The sequence below is a fragment of the Coregonus clupeaformis genome, unplaced genomic scaffold (assembly GCF_020615455.1).
Source record: "Coregonus clupeaformis isolate EN_2021a unplaced genomic scaffold, ASM2061545v1 scaf0188, whole genome shotgun sequence".
In the NCBI taxonomy this organism is placed as follows: Eukaryota; Metazoa; Chordata; class Actinopteri; order Salmoniformes; family Salmonidae; genus Coregonus; species Coregonus clupeaformis.
In genome coordinates this window covers 340,001-357,500 of record NW_025533643.1, presented here as the reverse complement: position 1 = coordinate 357,500, position 17,500 = coordinate 340,001, and the positions used below count along the sequence as shown (strand labels likewise).

Here is a 17,500-nt window from a genome sequence, read left to right as displayed (position 1 = left end):
GCTCCACCCCCCCCAGTAGTTACCTGTGTCTCCAGAGGAAGTCTTTCTCCTGTTCAGACAGCTCATAGAGAGGATCTCTGCTACAGAGGGACCTGAGCTCCACCCCCCCCAGTAGTTACCTGTGTCTCCAGAGGAAGTCTTTCTCCTGTTCAGACAGCTCATAGAGAGGATCTCTGCTACAGAGGGACCTGAGCTCCACCCCCCCAGTAGTTACCTGTGTCTCCAGAGGAAGTCTTTCTCCTGTTCAGACAGCTCATAAGAGGATCTCTGCTACAGAGGGACCTGAGCTCCACCCCCCCCCCCCCCAGTAGTTACCTGTGTCTCCAGAGGAGGTCTTTCTCCTGTTCAGACAGCTCATAGAGAGGATCTCTGCTACAGAGGGACCTGAGCTCCACCCCCCCCAGTAGTTACCTGTGTCTCCAGAGGAAGTCTTTCTCCTGTTCAGACAGCTCATAGAGAGGATCTCTGCTACAGAGGGACCTGAGCTCCACCCCCAGTAGTTACCTGTGTCTCCAGAGGAAGTCTTTCTCCTGTTCAGACAGCTCATAGAGAGGATCTCTGCTACAGAGGGACCTGAGCTGCTCACCATCCGCAGCTGACACACTACTGTCACACGCCAGCCTGCTACTCTGAAACACAAACAGCATCACAGCACCATCATTACCAAAGAACTGGTCTGTCCTGTACTCCCTCCCTCCCTCCTCCCTCCCTCCCTCCCTCCCTCCCTCCCTCCCTCCCTCCCTCCCTCCCTCCCTCCCTCCCTCCCTCCCTCCTCCCTTCCTCTCCCTCCCACCAGTCCTAGACAGTAGTTGTATCCCTCCCTCCCTCTCTCACCAGTCCTAGACAGTAGTTGTATCCCTCCCTCCCTCCCTCCCTCCCTCCCTCCCTCCCCTCCCTACCTCCCTCCCTCCCTCCCTACCTCCCTCCCTTCCTCTCCCTCTCCCACCAGTCCTAGACAGTAGTTGTATCCCTCCCTCCCTCCCTCCCTCTCTCTCTCACCAGTCCTAGACAGTAGTTGTATCCCTCCCTCCCTCTCACCAGTCCTAGACAGTAGTTGTATCCCTCCCTCCCTCCCTCTCTCACCAGTCCTAGACAGTAGTTGTATCCCTCCCTCCCTCCCTCCCTCCATCTCTCACCAGTCCTAGACAGTAGTTGTATCCCTCCCTCCCTCTCACCAGTCCTAGACAGTAGTTGTATCCTTCCCTCCCTTCCTCTCTCACCAGTCCTAGACAGTAGTTGTATCCCTCCCTCCCTCCCTCCCTCCCTCTCTCACCAGTCCTAGACAGTAGTTGTATCCCTCCCTCTCCCTCCATCTCTCACCAGTCCTAGACAGTAGTTGTATCCCTCCCTCTCCCTCCCTGTCACCAGTCCTAGACAGTAGTTGTATCCCTCCCTCCATCTCCCACCAGTCCTAGACAGTAGTTGTATCCCTCCCTCCCTCTCTCACCAGTTCTAGACAGTAGTTGTATCCGTCCCTCTCACCAGTCCTAGACAGTAGTTGTATCCCTCTCTCCCTCTCCCACCAGTCCTAGACAGTAGTTGTATCCTTCCCTCCCTCCATCTCTCACCAGTCCTAGACAGTAGTTGTATCCCTCCCTCTCCCTCCCTCTCACCAGTCCTAGACAGTAGTTGTATCGCTCCCTCTCCCTCTCTCACCAGTCCTAGACAGTAGTTGTATCCCTCCCTCCCTCTCACAGGTCCTAGACAGTAGTTGTATCCCTCCCTCCATCTCTCACCAGTCCTAGACAGTAGTTGTATCCCTCCCTCTCCCTCCCTCTCACCAGTCCTAGACAGTAGTTGTATCCCTCCCTCCCTCTCACCAGTCCTAGACAGTAGTTGTATCCCTCCCTCCATCTCTCACCAGTCCTAGACAGTAGTTGTATCCCTCCCTCTCCCTCCCTCTCACCAGTCCTAGACAGTAGTTGTATCCCTCCCTCCCTCCCTCCCTCCATCTCTCACCAGTCCTAGACAGTAGTTGTATCCTTCCCTCCCTCCCTCTCTCACCAGTCCTAGACAGTAGTTGTATCCTTCCCTCCCTCCCTCTCTCACCAGTCCTAGACAGTAGTTGTATCCTTCCCTCCCTCCATCTCTCACCAGTCCTAGACAGTAGTTGTATCCTTCCCTCCCTCCCTCTCTCACCAGTCCTAGACAGTAGTTGTATCCCTCTCTCCCTCCATCTCTCACCAGTCCTAGACAGTAGTTGTATCCCTCCCTCTCTCTCCCACCAGTCCTAGACAGTAGTTGTATCCCTCTCTCCCTCCATCTCTCACCAGTCCTAGACAGTAGTTGTATCCCTCCCTCCCTCTCACCAGTCCTAGACAGTAGTTATATCCCTCCCTCTCACCAGTCCTAGACAGTAGTTGTATCCCTCCCTCCCTCTCTCACCAGTCCTAGACAGTAGTTGTATCCTTCCCTCCCTCCCTCTCTCACCAGTTCTAGACAGTAGTTGTATCCCTCCCTCCATCTCACACCAGTTCTAGACAGTAGTTCTATCCCTCCCTCCATCTCTCACCAGTCCTAGACAGTAGTTCTATCCCTCCCTCCATCTCTCACCAGTCCTAGACAGTAGTTGTATCCCTCCCTCTCCCTCCCTCTCTCACCAGTCCTACACAGTAGTTGTATCCCTCCCTCCATCTCTCACCAGTCCTAGACAGTAGTTGTATCCCTCCCTCCCTCCCTCTCTCACCAGTCCTAGACAGTAGTTGTATCCCTCCCTCTCTCACCAGTCCTAGACAGTAGTTGTATCCCTCCCTTCCTCCCTCTCTCACCAGTCCTAGACAGTAGTTGTATCCCTCCCTCCATCTCTCACCAGTCCTAGACAGTAGTTGTATCGCTCCCTCCCTCCCTCCATCTCTCACCAGTCCTAGACAGTAGTTGTATCCCCCCCTCTCCCTCTCTCACCAGTCCTAGACAGTAGTTGTATCCCTTCCTCTCCCTCTCTCACCAGTCCTAGACAGTAGTTGTATCCCTCCCTCTCCCTCCCTCTCACCAGTCCTAGACAGTAGTTGTATCCCTCCCTCCCTCTCCCTCTCTCACCAGTCCTAGACAGTAGTTGTATCCCTCCCTCCCTCCCTCCCTCCATCTCTCACCAGTCCTAGACAGTAGTTGTATCCCCCCCTCTCCCTCTCTCACCAGTCCTAGACAGTAGTTGTATCCCTCCCTCCCTCTCTCACCAGTCCTAGACAGTAGTTGTATCCCTCCCTCTCTCCCTCTCTCACCAGTCCTAGACAGTAGTTGTATCCCTCCCTCCCTCTCTCACCAGTCCTAGACAGTAGTTGTATCCCTCCCTCTCCCTCCCTCTCACCAGTCCTAGACAGTAGTTGTATCCCTCCCTCCCTCCCTCTCTCACCAGTCCTAGACAGTAGTTGTATCCCTCCCTCCCTCCATCTCTCACCAGTCCTAGACAGTAGTTGTATCTCTCCCTCTCCCTCTCTCACCAGTCCTAGACAGTAGTTGTATCCCTCCCTCCCTCTCTCACCAGTCCTAGACAGTAGTTGTATCCCTCCCTCCATCTCTCACCAGTCCTAGACAGTAGTTGTATCCCTCCCTCTCTCCCTCTCTCACCAGTCCTAGACAGTAGTTGTATCCCTCCCTCCATCTCTCACCAGTCCTAGACAGTAGTTGTATCCCTCCCTCTCTCCCTCTCTCACCAGTCCTAGACAGTAGTTGTATCCCTCCCTCCATCTCTCACCAGTTCTAGACAGTAGTTGTATCCCTCCATCTCCCTCCCTCTCACCAGTCCTAGACAGTAGTTGTATCCCTTCCTCTCCCTCTCTCACCAGTCCTAGACAGTAGTTGTATCCCTCCCTCCCTCCCTCTCACCAGTCCTAGACAGTAGTTGTATCCCTCCCTCCCTCCCTTTCACCAGTCCTAGACAGTAGTTGTATCCCTCCCTCCCTCCCTCTCACCAGTCCTAGACAGTAGTTGTATCCCTCCCTCCATCTCTCACCAGTCCTAGACAGTAGTTGTATCCCTCCCTCTCCCTCCCTCTCACCAGTCCTAGACAGTAGTTGTATCCCTCCCTCCCTCCCTCTCACCAGTCCTAGACAGTAGTTGTATCCCTCCCTCCATCTCTCACCAGTCCTAGACAGTAGTTGTATCCTTTACTCCCTCCATCTCTCACCAGTTCTAGACAGTAGTTGTATCCCTCCCTCCCTCTCACCAGTCCTAGACAGTAGTTGTATCCTTCCCTCCCTCCCTCTCTCACCAGTCCTAGACAGTAGTTGTATCCCTCCCTCCCTCCCTCCCTCCATCTCTCACCAGTCCTAGACAGTAGTTGTATCCCTCCCTCCATCTCTCACCAGTCCTAGACAGTAGTTGTATCCCTCCCTCCCTCCATCTCTCACCAGTTCTAGACAGTAGTTGTATCCCTCCCTCCCTCTCTCACCAGTCCTAGACAGTAGTTGTATCCCTCCCTCTCACCAGTCCTAGACAGTAGTTGTATCCCTCTCTCCCTCTCCCACCAGTCCTAGACAGTAGTTGTATCCTTCCCTCCCTCCATCTCTCACCAGTCCTAGACAGTAGTTGTATCCCTCCCTCTCCCTCCCTCTCACCAGTCCTAGACAGTAGTTGTATCCCTCCCTCTCCCTCCCTCTCACCAGTCCTAGACAGTAGTTGTATCGCTCCCTCTCACCAGTCCTAGACAGTAGTTGTATCCCTCCCTCCCTCCCTCCCTCCCTCTCTCACCAGTTCTAGACAGTAGTTGTATCGCTCCCTCTCACCAGTCCTAGACAGTCGTTGTATCCCTCCCTCCCTCCCTCCCTCTCTCACCAGTTCTAGACAGTAGTTGTATCGCTCCCTCTCACCAGTTCTAGACAGTAGTTGTATCCCTCCCTCCCTCTCTCACCAGTCCTAGACAGTAGTTGTATCCCTCCCTCTCACCAGTCCTAGACAGTAGTTGTATCCCTCTCCCTCTCTCACCAGTCCTAGACAGTAGTTGTATCCCTCCCTCCATCTCTCACCAGTCCTAGACAGTAGTTGTATCCCTCCCTCTCCCTCTCTCACTAGTCCTAGACAGTAGTTGTATCCCTCCCCCTCCCTCTCTCACCAGTCCTAGACAGTAGTTGTATCCCTCCCTCCCTCTCTCACCAGTCCTAGACAGTAGTTGTATCCTTCCCTCCCTCCCTCTCTCACCAGTCCTAGACAGTAGTTGTATCCCTTCCTCCATCCCTCTCTCACCAGTCCTAGACAGTAGTTGTATCCCTCCCTCCCTCCCTCCCTCTCACCAGTCCTAGACAGTAGTTGTATCCCTCCCTCCATCTCTCACCAGTCCTAGACAGTAGTTGTATCCCCCCCTCCCTCTCTCACCAGTCCTAGACAGTAGTTGTATCCCTTCCTCTCCCTCTCTCACCAGTTCTAGACAGTAGTTGTATCCCTCCCTCCCTTCCTCTCCCTCTCTCACCAGTCCTAGACAGTAGTTGTATCCTTCCCTCCCTCCCTCTCTCACCAGTCCTAGACAGTAGTTGTATCCCTTCCTCTCCCTCTCTCACCAGTCCTAGACAGTAGTTGTATCCCTCCCTCCCTCCCTCCCTCTCACCAGTCCTAGACAGTAGTTGTATCCCTCCCTCCATCTCTCACCAGTCCTAGACAGTAGTTGTATCCCCCCCTCCCTCTCTCACCAGTCCTAGACAGTAGTTGTATCCCTTCCTCTCCCTCTCTCACCAGTTCTAGACAGTAGTTGTATCCCTCCCTCCCTCTCTCACCAGTCCTAGACAGTAGTTGTATCCCTCCCTCTCCCACCAGTCCTAGACAGTAGTTGTATCCCTCCCTCTCCCTCTCTCACCAGTCCTAGACAGTAGTTGTATCCCTCCCTCTCCCTCCCTCTCACCAGTCCTAGACAGTAGTTGTATCCCTCCCTCCCTCTCTCACCAGTCCTAGACAGTAGTTGTATCCCTCCCTCTCCCACCAGTCCTAGACAGTAGTTGTATCCCTCCCTCTCCCTCTCTCACCAGTCCTAGACAGTAGTTGTATCCCTCCCTCTCTCCCTCTCTCACCAGTCCTAGACAGTAGTTCTATCCCTCCCTGTCACGGTTTTGGCCGAGGCTGCTCCTCCTCCTGGTTCGGGCAGGCTTCGGCGGTCGTCGTCTCCGGAGTACTAGCTGCCACCGATCTATGTTTCATGTTCGTTTGGTTTGGTCTTGATGTTGTACACCTGTGTCTAGTTAGTCCTCGTTAGTGTTCTATTTAGTTCTTGTTGTGTGTGTCTGTGTTTGTGTGTTATTGTTTCGCTGTCGTGTTTTGTGCGCTACTGTTTGCCTTGTGCATTTCGTATTTTCCTCCTCTGTGTTTAGGAGGTTATTTACGCACTGTTTTGTGCGCCTTTTGGTTTTCGCCTGTGTGCGGACTTTCTCGCCTCCGGGCGTTTGACTCGTGAATTTGAGTGTGCTGTTCACTAAAGTCTATTGGACTTATCTTTCTGCGTCCTGCATCTGATTCCTGCACCACACCCACCTACAGCACCCACTGACACTCCCTCCCTCTCTCACCAGTCCTAGACTGTAGTTGTATCCCTCCCTCCATCTCTCACCAGTCTTAGACAGTAGTTGTATCCCTTCTTCTCCCTCCCTCTCACCAGTCCTAGACAGTAGTTGTATCCCTCCCTCCATCTCTCACCAGTCCTAGACAGTAGTTGTATCCCTCCCTCCCTCTCTCACCAGTCCTAGACAGTAGTTGTATCCCTCCCTCCCTCCCTCTCACCAGTCCTAGACAGTAGTTGTATCCCTCCCTCTCCCGCCCTCTCACCAATCCTAGACAGTAGTTGTATCCTTCCCTCTCCCTCTCTCACCAGTCATAGACAGTAGTTGTATCCCTCCCTCCCTCCATCTCTCACCAGTCCTAGACAGTAGTTGTATCTCTCCCTCTCCCTCTCTCACCAGTCCTAGACAGTAGTTGTATCCCTCCCTCCCTCTCACCAGTCCTAGACAGTAGTTGTATCCCTCCCTCCCTCCCTCTCTCTCTCACCAGTCCTAGACAGTAGTTGTATCCCTCCCTCCATCTCTCACCAGTTCTAGACAGTAGTTGTATCCCTCCCTCTCCCTCTCTCACCAGTCCTAGACAGTAGTTGTATCTCTCCCTCTCCCTCTCTCACCAGTCCTAGACAGTAGTTGTATCCCTCCCTCCCTCTCTCACCAGTCCTAGACAGTAGTTGTATCCCTCCCTCCCTCTCACCAGTCCTAGACAGTAGTTGTATCCCTCCCTCCATCTCTCACCAGTCCTAGACAGTAGTTGAATCCCTCCCTCCCTCCATCTCTCACCAGTCCTAGACAGTAGTTGCATCCCTCCCTCCCTCCCTCCATCTCTCACCAGTCCTAGACAGTAGTTGTATCCCTCCCTCCCTCTCTCACCAGTCCTAGACAGTAGTTGTATCCCTCCCTCCCTCTCTCACCAGTCCTAGACAGTAGTTGTATCTCTCCCTCTCCCTCTCTCAGCAGTCCTAGACAGTAGTTGTATCCCTCCCTCCCTCTCTCACCAGTCCTAGACAGTAGTTGTATCCCTCCCTCCCTCCCTCCCTCTCACCAGTCCTAGACAGTAGTTGTATCCCTCCCTCCATCTCTCACCAGTCCTAGACAGTAGTTGTATCCCTCCCTCCATCTCTCACCAGTCCTAGACAGTAGTTGTATCCCTCCCTCCCTCCATCTCTCACCAGTCCTAGACAGTAGTTGTATCCCTCCCTCCATCTCTCACCAGTCCTAGACAGAAGTTTTATCCCTCCCTCTCCCTCCCTCTCACCAGTCCTAGACAGTAGTTGTATCCCTCCCTCCCTCTCACCAGTCCTAGACAGTAGTTGTATCCCTCCCTCCCTCTCACCAGTCCTAGACAGTAGTTGTATCCCTCCCTCCCTCTCACCAGTCCTAGACAGTAGTTGTATCTCTCCCTCTCCCTCTCTCAGCAGTCCTAGACAGTAGTTGTATCCCTCCCTCCCTCTCTCACCAGTCCTAGACAGTAGTTGTATCCCTCCCTCCCTCCCTCCCTCTCACCAGTCCTAGACAGTAGTTGTATCCCTCCCTCCATCTCTCACCAGTCCTAGACAGTAGTTGTATCCCTCCCTCCATCTCTCACCAGTCCTAGACAGTAGTTGTATCCCTCCCTCCCTCCATCTCTCACCAGTCCTAGACAGTAGTTGTATCCCTCCCTCCATCTCTCACCAGTCCTAGACAGAAGTTTTATCCCTCCCTCTCCCTCCCTCTCACCAGTCCTAGACAGTAGTTGTATCCCTCCCTCCCTCTCACCAGTCCTAGACAGTAGTTGTATCCCTCCCTCCATCTCTCACCAGTCCTAGACAGTAGTTGTATCCCTCCCTCCCTCCCTCTCTCACCAGTCCTAGACAGTAGTTGTATCCCTCCCTCCCTCCATCTCTCACCAGTCCTAGACAGTAGTTGTATCCTTCCCTCCCTCTCCCTCCCTCTCACCAGTCCTAGACAGTAGTTGTATCCCTCCCTCCCTCTCTCACCAGTCCTAGACAGTAGTTGTATCCTTCCCTCCCTCCCTCTCTCACCAGTCCTAGACAGTAGTTGTATCCTTTACTCCCTCCATCTCTCACCAGTTCTAGACAGTAGTTGTATCCCTCCCTCCATCTCCCACCAGTCCTAGACAGTAGTTGTATCCCTCCCCCCTCTCTCACCAGTCCTAGACAGTAGTTGTATCCCTCCCTCTCCCACCAGTCCTAGACAGTAGTTGTATCCCTCCCTCTCCCTCTCTCACCAGTCCTAGACAGTAGTTGTATCCCTCCCTCTCCCTCCCTCTCACCAGTCCTAGACAGTAGTTGTATCCCTCCCTCCCTCTCTCACCAGTCCTAGACAGTAGTTGTATCCCTCCCTCTCCCTCTCTCACCAGTCCTAGACAGTAGTTGTATCCCTTCCTCTCCCTCCCTCTCCCACCAGTCCTAGACATTAGTTGTATCCCTCCCTCCCTCCCTCCCTCCCTCTCTCACCAGTCCTAGACAGTAGTTGTATCCCTCCCTCTCACCAGTCCTAGACAGTAGTTGTATCCTTTCCTCTCCCTCCCTCTCACCAGTCCTAGACAGTAGTTGTATCCCTCCCTTCCTCCCTCTCTCACCAGTCCTAGACAGTAGTTGTATCCCTCCCTCCATCCCTCTCTCACCAGTCCTAGACAGTAGTTGTATCCCCCCCTCTCCCTCTCTCACCAGTCCTAGACAGTAGTTGTATCCCTCCCTCCCTCCCTCCCTCTCACCAGTCCTAGACAGTAGTTGTATCCCTCCCTCCCTCCCTCTCACCAGTCCTAAACAGTAGTTGTATCCCTCCCTCTCACCAGTCCTAGACAGTAGTTGTAGCCCAGTTCTCTCACCAGTCCTAGACAGTAGTTGTATCGCTCCCTCTCACCAGTCCTAGACAGTAGTTGTATCCCTCCCTCCCTCTCTCACCAGTCCTAGACAGTAGTTTTATCCCTCCCTCTCCCTCCCTCTCACCAGTCCTAGACAGTAGTTGTATCCCTCCCTCTCCCTCCCTCTCACCAGTCCTAGACAGTAGTTGTATCCCTCCCTCTCACTCCCTCTCACCAGTCCTAGACAGTAGTTGTATCCCTCCCTTCCTCCCTCTCTCACCAGTCCTAGACAGTAGTTGTATCCCTCCCTCCATCCCTCTCTCACCAGTCCTAGACAGTAGTTGTATCCCCCCCTCTCCCTCTCTCACCAGTCCTAGACAGTAGTTGTATCCCTCCCTCCCTCTCACCAGTCCTAGACAGTAGTTCTATCCCTCCCTCTCACCAGTCCTAGACAGTAGTTGTATCCCTCCCTCTCACCAGTCCTAGACAATAGTTGTATTACATTTACATTTACATTTACGTCATTTAGCAGACGCTCTTATCCAGAGCGACTTACAGTTAGTGAATACATATTTTTTATTTTTTTTTTTATACTGGCCCCCCGTGGGAATCGAACCCACAACCCTGGCGTTGCAAACGCCATGCTCTATCAACTGAGCTACATCCCTGCCGGCCATTCCCTCCCCTACCCTGGACGACGCTGGGCCAATTGTGCGCCGCCCATGAGTCTCCCAGTCGCGGCCGGCGGCGACAGAGCCTGGATTCGAACCAGGATCTCTAGTGGCACAGTTAGCACTGCGATGCAGTGCCTTAGACCACTGCGCCACTCAGGAGGTTGTATCCCTCCCTCCCTCTCTCACCAGTTCTAGACAGTAGTTGTATCCCTCCCCCTCCCTCTCTCACCAGTCCTAGACAGTAGTTGTATCCCTCCCCCTCCCTCTCTCACCAGTCCTAGACAGTAGTTGTATCCCTTCCTCTCCCTCTCTCACCAGTCCTAGACAGTAGTTGTATCCCTCCCTCTCCCTCTCTCACCAGTCCTAGACAGTAGTTCTATCCCTCCCTCCATCTCTCACCAGTCCTAGACAGTAGTTGTATCCCTCCCTCTCACCAGTCCTAGACAGTAGTTGTATCCCTCCCTCCATCTCTCACCAGTCCTAGACAGTAGTTGTATCCCTCCCTCTCCCTCTCTCACCAGTCCTAGACAGTAGTTGTATCCCTCCCTCTCCCACTAGTCCTAGACAGTAGTTGTATCCCTCCCTCCATCTCTCACCAGTCCTAGACAGTAGTTGTATCCCTCCCTCTCCCTCTCTCACCAGTCCTAGACAGTAGTTGTATCCCTCCCTCTCCCACCAGTCCTAGACAGTAGTTGTATCCCTCCCTCTCCCACTAGTCCTAGACAGTAGTTGTATCCCTCCCTCCATCTCTCACCAGTCCTAGACAGTAGTTGTATCCCTCCCTCTCCCTCTCTCACCAGTCCTAGACAGTAGTTGTATCCCTCCCTCTCCCACCAGTCCTAGACAGTAGTTGTATCCCTCCCTCTCCCACTAGTCCTAGACAGTAGTTGTATCCCTCCCTCCATCTCTCACCAGTCCTAGACAGTAGTTGTATCCCTCCCTCTCACCAGTCCTAGACAGTAGTTGTATCCCTCCCTCTCCCTCTCTCACCAGTCCTAGACAGTAGTTGTATCCCTCCCTCTCACCAGTCCTAGACAGTAGTTGTAGCCCAGTTCTCTCACCAGTCCTAGACAGTAGTTGTATCCCTCCCTTCCTCCCTCTCTCACCAGTCCTAGACAGTAGTTGTATCCCTCCCTCCCTCCCTCCCTCCCTCTCCCTCTCTCACCAGTCCTAGACAGTAGTTGTATCCCTCCCTCTCCCTCTCCCACCAGTCCTAGACAGTAGTTGTATCCCTCCCTCCCCCTCCCTCTCTCACCAGTCCTAGACAGTAGTTGTAGCCCAGTTCTCTCACCAGTCCTAGACAGTAGTTGTATCCCTCCCTCCCTCTCTCACCAGTCCTAGACAGTAGTTGTATCCCTTTCTCTCACCAGTCCTAGACAGTAGTTGTATCCCTCCCTCTCACCAGTCCTAGACAGTAGTTGTATCCCTCCCTCTCTCCCTCTCACCAGTCCTAGACAGTAGTTGTATCCCTCCCCCTCTCACCAGTCCTAGACAGTAGTTGTAGCCCAGTTCTCTCACCAGTCCTAGACAGTAGTTGAGTCCCTCCCTCCCTCCCTCTCACCAGTCCTAGACAGTAGTTGTATCCCTCCCTCCATCTCTCACCAGTCCTAGACAGTAGTTGTATCCCTCCCTCTCCCTCCCTCTCACCAGTCCTAGACAATAGTTGTATCCCTCCCTCCCTCTCTCACCAGTTCTAGACAGTAGTTGTATCCCTCCCCCTCCCTCTCTCACCAGTCCTAGACAGTAGTTGTATCCCTCCCCCTCCCTCTCTCACCAGTCCTAGACAGTAGTTGTATCCCTTCCTCTCCCTCTCTCACCAGTCCTAGACAGTAGTTGTATCCCTCCCTCTCCCTCTCTCACCAGTCCTAGACAGTAGTTCTATCCCTCCCTCCATCTCTCACCAGTCCTAGACAGTAGTTGTATCCCTCCCTCTCACCAGTCCTAGACAGTAGTTGTATCCCTCCCTCCATCTCTCACCAGTCCTAGACAGTAGTTGTATCCCTCCCTCTCCCTCTCTCACCAGTCCTAGACAGTAGTTGTATCCCTCCCTCTCCCACTAGTCCTAGACAGTAGTTGTATCCCTCCCTCCATCTCTCACCAGTCCTAGACAGTAGTTGTATCCCTCCCTCTCCCTCTCTCACCAGTCCTAGACAGTAGTTGTATCCCTCCCTCTCCCACCAGTCCTAGACAGTAGTTGTATCCCTCCCTCTCCCACTAGTCCTAGACAGTAGTTGTATCCCTCCCTCCATCTCTCACCAGTCCTAGACAGTAGTTGTATCCCTCCCTCTCCCTCTCTCACCAGTCCTAGACAGTAGTTGTATCCCTCCCTCTCCCACCAGTCCTAGACAGTAGTTGTATCCCTCCCTCTCCCACTAGTCCTAGACAGTAGTTGTATCCCTCCCTCCATCTCTCACCAGTCCTAGACAGTAGTTGTATCCCTCCCTCTCACCAGTCCTAGACAGTAGTTGTATCCCTCCCTCTCCCTCTCTCACCAGTCCTAGACAGTAGTTGTATCCCTCCCTCTCACCAGTCCTAGACAGTAGTTGTAGCCCAGTTCTCTCACCAGTCCTAGACAGTAGTTGTATCCCTCCCTTCCTCCCTCTCTCACCAGTCCTAGACAGTAGTTGTATCCCTCCCTCTCCCTCTCCCACCAGTCCTAGACAGTAGTTGTATCCCTCCCTCCCCCTCCCTCTCTCACCAGTCCTAGACAGTAGTTGTAGCCCAGTTCTCTCACCAGTCCTAGACAGTAGTTGTATCCCTCCCTCCCTCTCTCACCAGTCCTAGACAGTAGTTGTATCCCTCTCTCTCACCAGTCCTAGACAGTAGTTGTATCCCTCCCTCTCACCAGTCCTAGACAGTAGTTGTATCCCTCCCTCTCTCCCTCTCACCAGTCCTAGACAGTAGTTGTATCCCTCCCCCTCTCACCAGTCCTAGACAGTAGTTGTAGCCCAGTTCTCTCACCAGTCCTAGACAGTAGTTGAGTCCCTCCCTCCCTCCCTCTCACCAGTCCTAGACAGTAGTTGTATCCCTCCCTCCCTCTCACCAGTCCTAGACAGTAGTTGTATCCCTCCCTCTCACCAGTCCTAGACAGTAGTTGTATCCCTCCCTCTCACCAGTCCTAGACAGTAGTTGTATCCCTCCCTCTCACCAGTCCTAGACAGTAGTTGTATCCCTCCCTCCATCTCTCACCAGTCCTAGACAGTAGTTGTATCCCTCCCTCCCTCCCTCCCTCTCACCAGTCCTAGACAGTAGTTGTATCCCTCCCTCCCTCCCTCTCACCAGTCCTAAACAGTAGTTGTATCCCTCCCTCTCACCAGTCCTAGACAGTAGTTGTAGCCCAGTTCTCTCACCAGTCCTAGACAGTAGTTGTATCGCTCCCTCTCACCAGTCCTAGACAGTAGTTGTATCCCTCCCTCCCTCCCTCCCTCTCTCACCAGTCCTAGACAGTAGTTTTATCCCTCCCTCTCCCTCCCTCTCACCAGTCCTAGACAGTAGTTGTATCCCTCCCTCTCCCTCCCTCTCACCAGTCCTAGACAGTAGTTGTATCCCTCCCTCTCACTCCCTCTCACCAGTCCTAGACAGTAGTTGTATCCCTCCCTTCCTCCCTCTCTCACCAGTCCTAGACAGTAGTTGTATCCCTCCCTCCATCCCTCTCTCACCAGTCCTAGACAGTAGTTGTATCCCCCTCTCCCTCTCTCACCAGTCCTAGACAGTAGTTGTATCCCTCCCTCCCTCTCACCAGTCCTAGACAGTAGTTCTATCCCTCCCTCTCACCAGTCCTAGACAGTAGTTGTATCCCTCCCTCTCACCAGTCCTAGACAATAGTTGTATTACATTTACATTTACATTTACGTCATTTAGCAGACGCTCTTATCCAGAGCGACTTACAGTTAGTGAATACATATTTTTTTTTTTTTTATACTGGCCCCCCGTGGGAATCGAACCCACAACCCTGGCGTTGCAAACGCCATGCTCTATCAACTGAGCTACATCCCTGCCGCCATTCCCTCCCCTACCCTGGACGACGCTGGGCTAATTGTGCGCCGCCCATGAGTCTCCCAGTCGCGGCCGGCGGCGACAGAGCCTGGATTCGAACCAGGATCTCTAGTGGCACAGTTAGCACTGCGATGCAGTGCCTTAGACCACTGCGCCACTCAGGAGGTTGTATCCCTCCCTCCCTCTCTCACCAGTTCTAGACAGTAGTTGTATCCCTCCCCCTCCCTCTCTCACCAGTCCTAGACAGTAGTTGTATCCCTCCCCCTCCCTCTCTCACCAGTCCTAGACAGTAGTTGTATCCCTTCCTCTCCCTCTCTCACCAGTCCTAGACAGTAGTTGTATCCCTCCCTCTCCCTCTCTCACCAGTCCTAGACAGTAGTTCTATCCCTCCCTCCATCTCTCACCAGTCCTAGACAGTAGTTGTATCCCTCCCTCTCACCAGTCCTAGACAGTAGTTGTATCCCTCCCTCCATCTCTCACCAGTCCTAGACAGTAGTTGTATCCCTCCCTCTCCCTCTCTCACCAGTCCTAGACAGTAGTTGTATCCCTCCCTCTCCCACTAGTCCTAGACAGTAGTTGTATCCCTCCCTCCATCTCTCACCAGTCCTAGACAGTAGTTGTATCCCTCCCTCTCCCTCTCTCACCAGTCCTAGACAGTAGTTGTATCCCTCCCTCTCCCACCAGTCCTAGACAGTAGTTGTATCCCTCCCTCTCCCACTAGTCCTAGACAGTAGTTGTATCCCTCCCTCCATCTCTCACCAGTCCTAGACAGTAGTTGTATCCCTCCCTCTCCCTCTCTCACCAGTCCTAGACAGTAGTTGTATCCCTCCCTCTCCCACCAGTCCTAGACAGTAGTTGTATCCCTCCCTCTCCCACTAGTCCTAGACAGTAGTTGTATCCCTCCCTCCATCTCTCACCAGTCCTAGACAGTAGTTGTATCCCTCCCTCTCACCAGTCCTAGACAGTAGTTGTATCCCTCCCTCTCCCTCTCTCACCAGTCCTAGACAGTAGTTGTATCCCTCCCTCTCACCAGTCCTAGACAGTAGTTGTAGCCCAGTTCTCTCACCAGTCCTAGACAGTAGTTGTATCCCTCCCTTCCTCCCTCTCTCACCAGTCCTAGACAGTAGTTGTATCCCTCCCTCCCTCCCTCCCTCTCCCTCTCTCACCAGTCCTAGACAGTAGTTGTATCCCTCCCTCTCCCTCTCCCACCAGTCCTAGACAGTAGTTGTATCCCTCCCTCCCCTCCCTCTCTCACCAGTCCTAGACAGTAGTTGTAGCCCAGTTCTCTCACCAGTCCTAGACAGTAGTTGTATCCCTCCCTCCCTCTCTCTCACCAGTCCTAGACAGTAGTTGTATCCCTTTCTCTCACCAGTCCTAGACAGTAGTTGTATCCCTCCCTCTCACCAGTCCTAGACAGTAGTTGTATCCCTCCCTCTCTCCCTCTCACCAGTCCTAGACAGTAGTTGTATCCCTCCCCCCTCACCAGTCCTAGACAGTAGTTGTAGCCCAGTTCTCTCACCAGTCCTAGACAGTAGTTGAGTCCCTCCCTCCCTCCCTCTCACCAGTCCTAGACAGTAGTTGTATCCCTCCCTCCATCTCTCACCAGTCCTAGACAGTAGTTGTATCCCTCCCTCTCCCTCCCTCTCACCAGTCCTAGACAATAGTTGTATCCCTCCCTCCCTCTCTCACCAGTTCTAGACAGTAGTTGTATCCCTCCCCTCCCTCTCTCACCAGTCCTAGACAGTAGTTGTATCCCTCCCCCTCCCTCTCTCACCAGTCCTAGACAGTAGTTGTATCCCTTCCTCTCCCTCTCTCACCAGTCCCTAGACAGTAGTTGTATCCCTCCCTCTCCTCTCTCACCAGTCCTAGACAGTAGTTCTATCCCTCCTCCATCTCTCACCAGTCCTAGACAGTAGTTGTATCCTCCCTCTCACCAGTCCTAGACAGTAGTTGTATCCCTCCCTCCATCTCTCACCAGTCCTAGACAGTAGTTGCTATCCCTCCCTCTCCCTCTCTCACCAGTCCTAGACAGTAGTTGTATCCCTCCCTCTCCCACTAGTCCTAGACAGTAGTTGTATCCCTCCCTCCATCTCTCACCAGTCCTAGACAGTAGTTGTATCCCTCCCTCTCCCTCTCTCACCAGTCCTAGACAGTAGTTGTATCCCTCCTCTCCCACCAGTCCTAGACAGTAGTTGTATCCCTCCCTCTCCCACTAGTCCTAGACAGTAGTTGTATCCCTCCCTCCATCTCTCACCAGTCCTAGACAGTAGTTGTATCCCTCCCTCTCCCTCTCTCACCAGTCCTAGACAGTAGTTGTATCCCTCCCTCTCCCACCAGTCCTAGACAGTAGTTGTATCCCTCCCTCTCCCACTAGTCCTAGACAGTAGTTGTATCCCTCCCTCCATCTCTCACCAGTCCTAGACAGTAGTTGTATCCCTCCCTCTCACCAGTCCTAGACAGTAGTTGTATCCCTCCCTCTCCCTCTCTCACCAGTCCTAGACAGTAGTTGTATCCCTCCCTCTCACCAGTCCTAGACAGTAGTTGTAGCCCAGTTCTCTCACCAGTCCTAGACAGTAGTTGTATCCCTCCCTTCCTCCCTCTCTCACCAGTCCTAGACAGTAGTTGTATCCCCTCCCTCTCCCTCTCCCACCAGTCCTAGACAGTAGTTGTATCCCTCCCTTCCCCTCCCTCTCTCACCAGTCCTAGACAGTAGTTGTAGCCCAGTTCTCTCACCAGTCCTAGACAGTAGTTGTATCCCTCCCTCCCTCTCTCACCAGTCCTAGACAGTAGTTGTATCCCTCTCTCTCACCAGTCCTAGACAGTAGTTGTATCCCTCCCTCTCACCAGTCCTAGACAGTAGTTGTATCCCTCCCTCTCTCCCTCTCACCAGTCCTAGACAGTAGTTGTATCCCTCCCCCTCTCACCAGTCCTAGACAGTAGTTGTAGCCCAGTTCTCTCACCAGTCCTAGACAGTAGTTGAGTCCCTCCCTCCCTCCCTCTCACCAGTCCTAGACAGTAGTTGTATCCCTCCCTCCCTCTCACCAGTCCTAGACAGTAGTTGTATCCCTCCCTCTCACCAGTCCTAGACAGTAGTTGTATCCCTCCCTCTCACCAGTCCTAGACAGTAGTTGTATCCCTCCCTCTCACCAGTCCTAGACAGTAGTTGTAGGCCAGTTCTCTCACCAGTCCTAGACAGTAGTTGTAGCCCAGTTCTCTAGAGATGGTCCAGTTAGCGTGTTCCTCTATCTGCTGTTCATCAGGAAACAGAACCACCTGGTTGAACCAGGAAAACTCCAGCTCTACACGCGGCGTCTCCTACCAGGTGAGGAAGACATCAAAGGAGGTCAAATATCAATCAGTCAATACATCTCATGTCTTTTTACAGCAGCAGTTGTCTAAACCGCAAAGAGCAAGCAAAACAGAAGCAAAAGCAACTGTCACCGACTACAGGACACGTTTACCGGTATGTGTCTATCCATCTTTCCAATGGTCTCTCCTCTATCCAATAAAACATTTAAAATGCTCAAAAGTATATCTTTAACAAATACAGA

General features: G+C 53.0%; 1 protein-coding gene across 1 annotated transcript in view; it reads right to left on the bottom strand.

The window, feature by feature from the left end:
• zgc:158659 (uncharacterized protein LOC791141 homolog) overlaps positions 1-17,500 on the bottom strand; it is a 166,174-nt gene that overhangs the window by 85,906 nt on the left and 62,768 nt on the right. The window contains exons 11-12 of the mRNA XM_045214037.1: positions 17,133-17,264; positions 505-629 (exon numbers count right to left, since the gene is read on the bottom strand). Coding sequence (XP_045069972.1) covers positions 505-629; positions 17,133-17,264 — 257 coding nt within the window. The remainder of the gene's footprint in view (positions 1-504; positions 630-17,132; positions 17,265-17,500) is intronic.